The following is a 9,600-nucleotide window of genomic DNA, read 5'->3' as shown; positions in this document are numbered from 1 at the left end:
TATGTGCCCAATAGTACATTACATATACAAACACTGGGTGCATTGCATATGTACAATCACATGCAGATGCAATATTTGGACTACATGCCCACCCAACTCATTGACTTTAAAGGCACAGAAGAGGACATATCAAGAAGCAACATTTCATTAGTTTATCATTGCTAAAATGTACATGTTCGTGTGGAAGACAGCTAAATTTACAATCCTAACTGGACTATGTGCACAAGATGAAATATATGATGTGAATGTCAATACCATCGTTCCCTCGAAGCTGGACAGGAAACTGCAGGGTCTACTGTAGGATTGAGCAGCTCTCTCTGCAGCTGGATCCTTAACTTCCTGTCTGACAAACACCAAGTGGTCAGACTGGGCAGCATCACCTCATCCGCCGTCATAATGAACACTGGTGCTCCACAGGGGTGTGTACTGAGCACTCTCCTGTACTCACGCTACATCTACGACTGCACGGCCACTAGCAACTCCAACATCGTTGTGAAGTATGCGGACGACACTACAGTGGTGGGTCTTATCACCAACGGTGATGAGACGGCCTACAGGGAGGAGGTCAGCACCCTGACCCACTGGTGCCGAGACAACCAACCTACCCTCAACGTCGCAAAGACAAAGGAGTTGATAGTAGACTTCCGGAGGTGCAGAGAAGTACACACCCCCATCACCATCGACGGAGCTGCTGTGGAGAGAGTGAGCAGCTTCCGGTTCCTTGGTGTACATCTGTCGGAGGATCTTACATGGCCAGGACACATAAACAAAACAGTGAAGAAGGCGCAGCAGCGCCTCTTCTTGCTCAGGAGACTGATAAGATTTGGCATGAGCCCCCGCATCCTCAGGACCTTCTATCACTGTGTCATTGAGAGCATCCTCACTGGATGCATCACCACCTGGTATGGCAACAGCACCGCCTACAACTGCAAAGCTCTCCAGAGAGTGGTGAGGTGAGCTTCCCTCCCTCCAAGACATCTACAGGAAGCGGTGCCTGAGGAAAGCGGGAAGGATCATCAAGGACTCCAGTCACCCCAGCCATAAACTGTTCAAACTACTTCCATCAGGAAGGAGGTTCTGCAGCATCCGGTCCTGTACCAGCAGACTGAGAGACAGCTTTTTCCATCAGGCCATCAGACTGTTGAACACTACATAGACCCATGTGATGTGACAATAAAAGTGATTTGATTTTGATCAGTGGCCATCACACTTATATCTGGAGCCTGAAAAATGTACATTCATACATGGCATGACATATTGCATTTCATGGAAGTGACAAATTTTGTTTATAAGTTGCCTTTTTAATGTGTGTTTTTATAGATTTTAATTTTTTAAAGATGTTTCTGTGATGTACTAAATGTATTTATTTGTTTGGCATTGTGCTGCAATGAAAAACTTACAATAATTCAATAATATAGATTAACTTGGACAATGTCGATGAAACATTTTGCACCCAAAAGGCAGAGGATGATGCTTATCATCGCACAAAAAGTTGGACTTCTGGACATGCTACAGGGAGGTAGAAGTTACCGTATTTTCCAGATTATAGGGCGCACTAAGCGAAACAAAACAGTCAGATGAGTCGAACTTTACTCAGCTCATTCTTCTTGCTTCCTCTACTTCCATTGATTCATTAATGTTGAATTGTCTGGCAGCTGCTCTATTCCCATGTTCTTTATGTCTGTCTCCACGTCGGTTGAGTGTGAAGTGCATATGAGAGCATGAGGGTGGGAATGGATGTTTGTGTCTGTGTGTGCCTGTATGTCTGTGTCTATATGTCAGGTTGGGTATCAGTCGCCACCTCTCTGGGGACATCTCGGGCCCTCCAAGGTTTGGAGGCCTATCTCCCCCACCCACCATCACTACCCCTGCCGGTGGCGGACTCCCTCAGGTGTCGGTGCATTGGTGGTTCTTTGTATCTGGGGGTGGGCGTCCAGGTACACACCGGCTCACTCCTTGGCAGCCGCTTATTTGGGGCTCGCTCGGGCCACTTCGGAGGTGGGGTGCCCCCGGCCTCTCGGCCTGGGGCTCGGTCACTCAGGCACAGCTGGCTGCCGGCGGAGCTCACGGGCGCGTCACTGCAACTCCCCCTGGCTTCTGCTCCGCGGCTGCTGAGTGAGCCCTCATCTGGGATTCTCCTTAGCTCTTACTGGGACAGTGGCGCGGCTGCCCCTCTGTTGGTCTTCCTTGGTCTCTTGTGTTCTGGGGGCCTCTGGATGTCTGGAGTTTTGATCTCCTCCATACCTGCTTCATGCCCTGGAGGACGGGGCTGTGGCTCCCCACACTCCCTAGCAGATCGTTACATGGAGAAACCTTTGGAATGCAAGCATGCTGATCCACACAGGTGTGCACACAGGTGTACACACGGGTATTCACAGACGCGGACTACAGCTTTCTTGGCTGCTGCCTCAAAGCACATTGTGCGCTGTCTATCTTGCGTGCTGCACAATATTGTTTATTATTTAGTAACTATTGATATCTACTGCTAGCTAGTTTATTGTGATGGTGCTTTTTTTTTCTCTTATTATGTTGCTCTTTGTTGTTTGCTTTCTCCTCTGTTTTTTTTTTTCTCCATACAGGTGACCCAGGAGTTTTTTTTTTTTTTGTTTGTTTGTTTTTTTCTCTCTTCCCCCCCCCTTCTCACTGTCTCTTCTCCCCTTTGGTTTTCTTTTTCTCTCTCCCTCTCTTTCTTTCATTCTTTCCCCCTGTCCTATCCCACAGTCATATCTGTCCCGTTTGTAGCAACTGAAAATAAAATAAATTCATAATTATAATAAAGGTCAATATGCCAAGGCCATGATGATCCACTTGGTAAAATAAATCCGCTTGGCATCTTTCTTGGCCTCAAGACAACAATTCTGATGGCTAAAGATCCAAACGGGACAAAAAAAAAAAAAAAAAAAAATGAATACCACCTTTTTAAACGGTAACTGTAACGGAATACAGTTACTCATATTTTGTATTTTAAATACGTAACGGCGGTACATGTATTCCGTTACTCCCCAACACTGCTCCTACTGCACAGCTCACCACTGTCACTGCCATTTTCATATGTCCAGCCCCAGGCTCAGCTGGTTCCCTTTCATGCCTGCTTTGCTCATGCAATAACAGAGTTCTTGTCTTGGGACACTATCATATGATTTCTTTAGACACACAAAGATTGCAACACCTTCTGACCTTCTCTATACTTCTCCATCAACACTCTCAAGGAAAACATTGTATTGATAATGTTTTTCTTAGCATGGAGAGATGGTGATTGTCACCTCTGTTCTCAACCTCTTAACGTAGTATTTAGATTATGATGATTGTAGATTTGTCAGATTACAACCATATTGAAATCAAATAGTGACTGATATTGAAGAATGTGGATTTTCATGTGAGAATGACCTGATGAGAAATCTAATTCAAGTGAAGGTACACTCTCAGAAATAGAGGTACGAGAGAATAACATTTTTGTACCTATAGGTACATTTTTTTAAAATGTTCCCTTAAAAGTACAATACTGGTCTTTAAAAGTCCAGAAATGCCCCTTTAAAGGTTCAATTTGAAATAAAGTACAAATCTGTACCATTTTGACCTGTACTGCAGTGACAGTGGCAGAATGTGGTAATGGGTCAGCATGGGAAAATCTGGATGGGCCTGGTTAATTGTAAAATTCATATGAGATGTGAGTGTGCTCATAAAAGCTACATGTTATAATCAAATCTGTTGGTCCTCTCCTCTGTACGTAAATTATCCTATGATGCAAAGAATATCTGTAACCTACCTTTGTGTAAGTTATGTTAAATTATATTTAAAAAAAAACACACACACAATGACATGCAGGCACAACCAAATGATGTTAAAAAAAAACTGGTCCATTTCCATTTTATTAAGTTCCAGTTATAATTTTTTAATGTTTTAAATCTTTCAAAAATGTGAAATCATTTTACTGTTATGTTTGGACTTTACTTTTTTGCTTTAACTACATCCTAGAATTGTTCATTAATTGTGAGGTTTTTATGGAATTTGCAACATCAAGTTAAACCGAGGTTCTTTGGAAGTTAAAATGTCAAGCAGATTTTTATGTTACGGTGACTACATTTTGTAAGTTACAAATATAGTTCGCCAAGACAGCATAACGTTTCTAAACAACTGCGCATTAATACCACAATGTTGTATTTTCATGTGTCAAGTTCGCAACGCGCATTAATCCCAAAGGCCGAAAAGGCAGCAGTGATGAGTGCTCCGCCTCCGCGCTGACTAGCGTTGACACAGAAAATGACTCTCAGGGGGTTATCGACACGGAGGAGCTCCTTAAAAGGTTGATGGAAGAAGGCATTGATATGTCAGACGATGAGGCGCAAAGATTTAGAGGTAAGTCGGGTGTGATTTTGTGTTTTTATAAAAATTACAACGTGTAATTTTACAGTAGAGTTAGCAAAAGTCCGAAGAGCTAGATTTAACATGGGCGAAAGCTAGCAGTTAGCTAAGTTTTAAACAAAGAAAGGTACAAATGTGGACTATTTAGACTGTTGGTGGAATGTTCAACGTCTGTCTGCCCGCCGTATTCGAGTGTTTTATCAATAAATAGTGTCGAACCGTGTACAAAAATGTAAAAAAAAATCAATAATTTCTCAAAACATGCTAGTATGTAAATATAGCTATTAACAAAATCGTTTTCTAAGCAAAATTTATCCCATCTAACTTGTTTCCCGCTCAAAGGGATTTTAAACAATGGAAGGTACACATTTGTACCATTCCACCTACTTAGTGGGATTTTCGAATATGAGAGCTGTAAGCTCTGTGCAGGGACACGTACACTTACTTACATTTTTATATTAGCAGTTAATTTATATTAACAATTAATCAAGAGAATTAATTGTAACTTCCTTTTGGGGAATATAGACAGATTCACAATGATAGCTTATTGTTATTATTATGTTATTAAGTTTGGGAGAGATGTGGCTGTTTGTCCACGCCCATTTTTAAAAAATTAAAATCAACTTTAGCTACATTGATTTGACATTGGTCTACAACATACTATTTACGGTAATAACAATATGATTAGAAGAATTGAAGAACAGAAAAGCCCCCAGGAAAGGATAAGAGTAATCAGTGCACTGTGGGTTGTCTTTCTTATGTTTGAAACAGGTACCCAACCCACTCAGACTACATCCAGGTCATCAAAGCCCTGATTGTGAAGTATTCTTTAAGAGATGTACACGGAAATGGTTATGTGAGTACCTCTCCTTTTTTGTTTCTTTTATAGATTATATTAATATAAAGTAAGCATAATTAACTACTTATATACATTTGAAACAACTAGGACACCTGGCACAGCCAACTCAAGAGAAAGTTCAAAGCAGAACGGGCTCCCCTAATCAGCAACGAAGAAGTGAACCGGGTTAAAGAAAAGTTTGGACGCACGCAGAAACATCGGACCACAGAGGAATCCAGCAGCTCCTGTCTGAAGAGACTGAAGCCCTCTCTCGTAAGTCCTCACACCCTCAGCCTTTAAGAGCTAAGGTAACATATGTAGTCTTATTATGTTCACTGTAAAGCTAAAAGTAAACATTAATTGAAAGAAACATGTTAACAGATAACATTAACATAGAAAAAGGAACTTCACAGTTGATTTAACAAAAGTCAGCTCAACTTGCAATTCCTATTCAACATTTTTGCATTTTTTTCAAAGCATTTGGTGTACAAATTACCGCATTTCGAGTAACATTAACTTATCAGATTTTACTTATGATAATACTGATATCTGTTTTGACAAAGGATTCGTGCTTTGTGGGGGAAGATGCAGCCTCCGTTGATGCTCATATCAAGGTGCTAAATGATCAGCACAAGAAGCTACATCCTGACACAGCACTGGTGAAAGACCGCATGACAAAAACCTTTGCATGGAGACGTCGAGAGGTAGCTGAAGGAATGTGTACTGTGGACCTATTAAAGAGATATCCATTCCTGGGGACATCTGCAGGGGTAAGAATTGTTAAGATGATTGGGGAAACAGCTAATGATTTTTTGTCTCTAAATCTGATTATTATTTTCTGTACTAACTGATTAATCAATCTGTTCATTATCTTTAGAATTTTTGTTCACGGGTTAAAGCACTTTACATTTATCTCCAGTCTGTGTCTTTAAACATGTCAAAAATTTAAATCCTCAATGTAAAATGTCATTCTTTTGTCTATTCTGCTCTTTTCATTTCCAGTTGTGTTATGAGGTTGATTTAATGCATCCCTGCCAAGACAACATCTGTCGCTGCTTTAGCGAAAACTTCACTGCTGTTCTTCAAATGACCAAGGATTTGCCACTGAAGAAGGTCTCGCTGGATGAGGCCTACATCTCAGCATTCTCCACCTTCTTCATGTTCAACATGCATACTTCAAGAAAACACTTGTCTTTCTTCAGAACTGCATTGTCAACATAGGAGACCAGGGAGACAAACCCCTGCCAGTAAGTGTCACCAGGGTACTTAACCAACTCTATTAAATATGCCCCCACTCCACAAATGTTCAAAATGTTCAAAAAGGGCATTTACTCTGAGGAAGTTGATTATACATGTTGGGTTAGTACACGCACATGAGCCTCATTTCAGCATCACTTGTGGAATAAATGACTGCCAGGCAGCTTTTTCCAAGTATCACTCTTTTCGACGCCATGTGTATCGCAAACACAAACCCTCTGTTTTGAATAGCCTTGAGGTAGTTGAAGATGGATTTGAAAACCATGCACACAAAGAGGTTGAAGACCCACACACACACACAGTTCAGACAAGACGCACACAGTTCAGCAGCCCACACCACCTTTATGGACAGTTTGCTTGATAATTTAGGAGATCATTTATTTAGCTTTATTCTCAAATGTACTGAAAAAAATAACCTTCCACACTCTGTTCAGCAAGACATCGTTGATGATCTTAGTTTTCTTTTGTGTTTTTTTAAAGAAAACTACGACTTGTTTATTCGTTATCATTTGGATAAACATGGTTTCCGCCTCAGTGATTGTCCAGAACTTGAGCAGGTTTTGTCTACTTCAGATTTTTTCCAGAAAGCATGTGATTCAATTCGTTCACCATTTATGATAAAAGAACACTGCAAATCAGTTACACAGTAAGAGACCATTCTGGTGTGAAAATTGGTAGTTATTCGTATGTTCCAATCCTACAGGTATTAAACAAATACTGTCAGGTGGAGGATGTGTGGGAACAAATTGTTCTGGATAACCACAGAAATCAAGATGATGATGTTTTGACTGATTACAAAGATGGCATGTATTTTAAAGACCACTCATTTTTCAAAGACCATCCTCAAGCTCTAAGACTTCATTTTTATGAAGATGAATTTGAAATTGTGAACTCCCTTGGTGCAAAACGAATTAAATACAAAATCTGTGCATTTTATTATACTATAGGAAACATAAGTGGAAAACATCGCTCAAAGTTGAGTCACATTCATTTAGCCTTACTGGTTCGCCATTCACATTTAAAAGAGTGTGGGCTTGAAACTATACTTCAGCCCTTGATAACTGACTTGAAGATGCTGTCCACAGAGGGTTTCACTATCTGTGTCGATGAAGTAGAGCACACAGTTCATGCTGCTCTTGCTACCATTTCATGCGACAACCTTTCTGCTCATATGATTGGGCGTTTCTCAATGTCTTTCAATACAGGCAGAATATGCCGATTTTGTATGGCATCGCACTCGGAGATACAACAGCACTTTTGTGAGGACCATTTTGTTATTAGAACAACCAAAGTACATGAGTACCACATAAACTGTGTGGAAAACAACCCAGAGAGTGCTGCTTTGTACGGTGTGTATGGTAACTGTACATTTGATGCACTGCCTTATTTTGATGTGACCCAGTCTCTTCCCCCAGATGTAATGCACGACTTGCTGGAGGGGGTTATTCCTTTGGTAATGAACTTGGTTATTTGTAAAGCTCACAGGGAAAAGCACATCACCATATATGAAATCAATGATGAGCTGAAAAATGTGAAGTTTGGGAGGAATGACAAGCCGAACAGACCAGTGCCACTGACGGAAAAGATGCTTCGAAATTCTAACATAGTTGGATCAGCCAGTCAAAAATGGTGCCTTTTCAGGCTCTTGCCTTTTTTAATGGCTCCCCATGTTCCACCTGGCACTCCATATTGGCATGTGTTCTTATTATGTTCAGAAATCGTAGATCGTGTAATGGCTACAAATGTGAGAAAAGATGAGCTTGCTCATTTAAACCTGCTTATTCAAGAATTTCTTGAAATGACTACAAAAGTCTTTGGAAATGTTTTAACACCCAAGTGTCACTACCTTATTCACTACCCAAGGCTGATTTTGATGTATGGTCCTCTTCGCCCTTTATGGTGTATGAGATATGAAAGCAAGCATCAATATTTCAAAAATATAGCGAGTAAATGCAAAAACTTTGTAAACATCACTGCAACTCTTAGCAATTGTCATCAAATGAAACAGTGCTGGGAGTTTTCTTCAGGTAGGTTGCTTGTTGACTTTGAACATTCACTCAGCACAAGTGTCAGTGTGCCATTTTCATCTCTGCCAGGTGACTTACAGAATGCTCTGGAAATGAACAAAAGTTTTACAGATGTGCATTTTCAGGATAAAGTGCTTCAGCGTGTGTCTGCTATATCTGTCAGCAGTGTCAAATATGAACTTGAGGATGTTTTTGTAGTTGGCCATGTACACACTGAAGCCATACCTATATTCTTTAAAATCAAGTATATTTTGAATGTTGATACTTGTTGGGTATTGTGTGGGAAAATGTTACTTCCTCGCACTTATGAATGTCATTTCCATGCTTACCAAGTGGCAGTTGACAATGACTGGATCCTGTTCAATCCAGGAAATGAATTAGATTTTCAAGCTCTAGACACCTATTTAGTTGATGATAGGCTGTTTGTGTCCTTGAGGTATTCTGTGTGACGTGATTGCAAGAACATTTTCCACTTTGTCTATATATATGACATATATATATTCTGGCTTGATGAAGTAGAGCAAAACATTTGTGTGGACAGTTTTTTAAATACATGACATCTCTGTGATCCGTCAAAACATTGTGTTCAGGTGTTTAATGTCTTTATGTGATTGTTTACTTTTTTTAAATGAATGTATTTTTCTTAACATGTCCTATGGCAATGTATGAATGTAATCAAGGATGTATTCCTGTGGTTGTTTAAATGCTTTGATGTGATTCTATTATCGAAAATAAATGGTTAAATAACCAAATATTTTGGACTATTGGGGGTACATTTTTGTCTCTTTAGGTACGAAATAGGTTGTCGCTGGGGGGGTACCCTCATAGGTACCCTATTGTACCCTTTTCAAGGGAACATTTCTGTACTATAGTTTGAAGGTACATTTATGTCTTAGGAAAGTACATGATTGTACTTCAGATGGTACAACTTTATAAGGTACAAAAATGTACCAAGCCTAAAGGGTACAGAAATGTCCTTCAAAAAGGAACACTCCCAGCGACAAGCATTTGTACCCTTTTTGGTACACTTTGGTACCCCTATTTCTGAGAGTGTATATAATATGAGTGAACCATGAAATGGTTCGTGTTAGTTTTATTATTTATTACCACCACCAA

The 9,600-nt window shown here is 40.2% G+C and overlaps 1 protein-coding gene across 1 annotated transcript; it reads left to right on the top strand.

The window, feature by feature from the left end:
• The first annotated feature begins 396 nt into the window (after positions 1-396).
• On the top strand, positions 397-9,353 carry LOC113015528 (uncharacterized). Its single transcript, XM_026157528.1, has 7 exons — positions 397-519; positions 4,176-4,356; positions 4,705-4,723; positions 5,134-5,218; positions 5,309-5,473; positions 5,764-5,970; positions 6,203-9,353. Exons 1-7 carry the CDS (start codon positions 397-399, stop codon positions 6,419-6,421), a joined length of 999 nt encoding a protein of 332 aa, XP_026013313.1. The 3' UTR covers positions 6,422-9,353.
• Positions 9,354-9,600: the final 247 nt, after the last annotated feature.

This window comes from Astatotilapia calliptera, chromosome 3 (assembly GCF_900246225.1).
Source record: "Astatotilapia calliptera chromosome 3, fAstCal1.2, whole genome shotgun sequence".
NCBI classification, from domain to species: domain Eukaryota; kingdom Metazoa; phylum Chordata; class Actinopteri; order Cichliformes; family Cichlidae; genus Astatotilapia; species Astatotilapia calliptera.
Note: the sequence above shows the minus strand (reverse complement) of the source record. Positions and strands in the feature narration are given on the sequence as shown.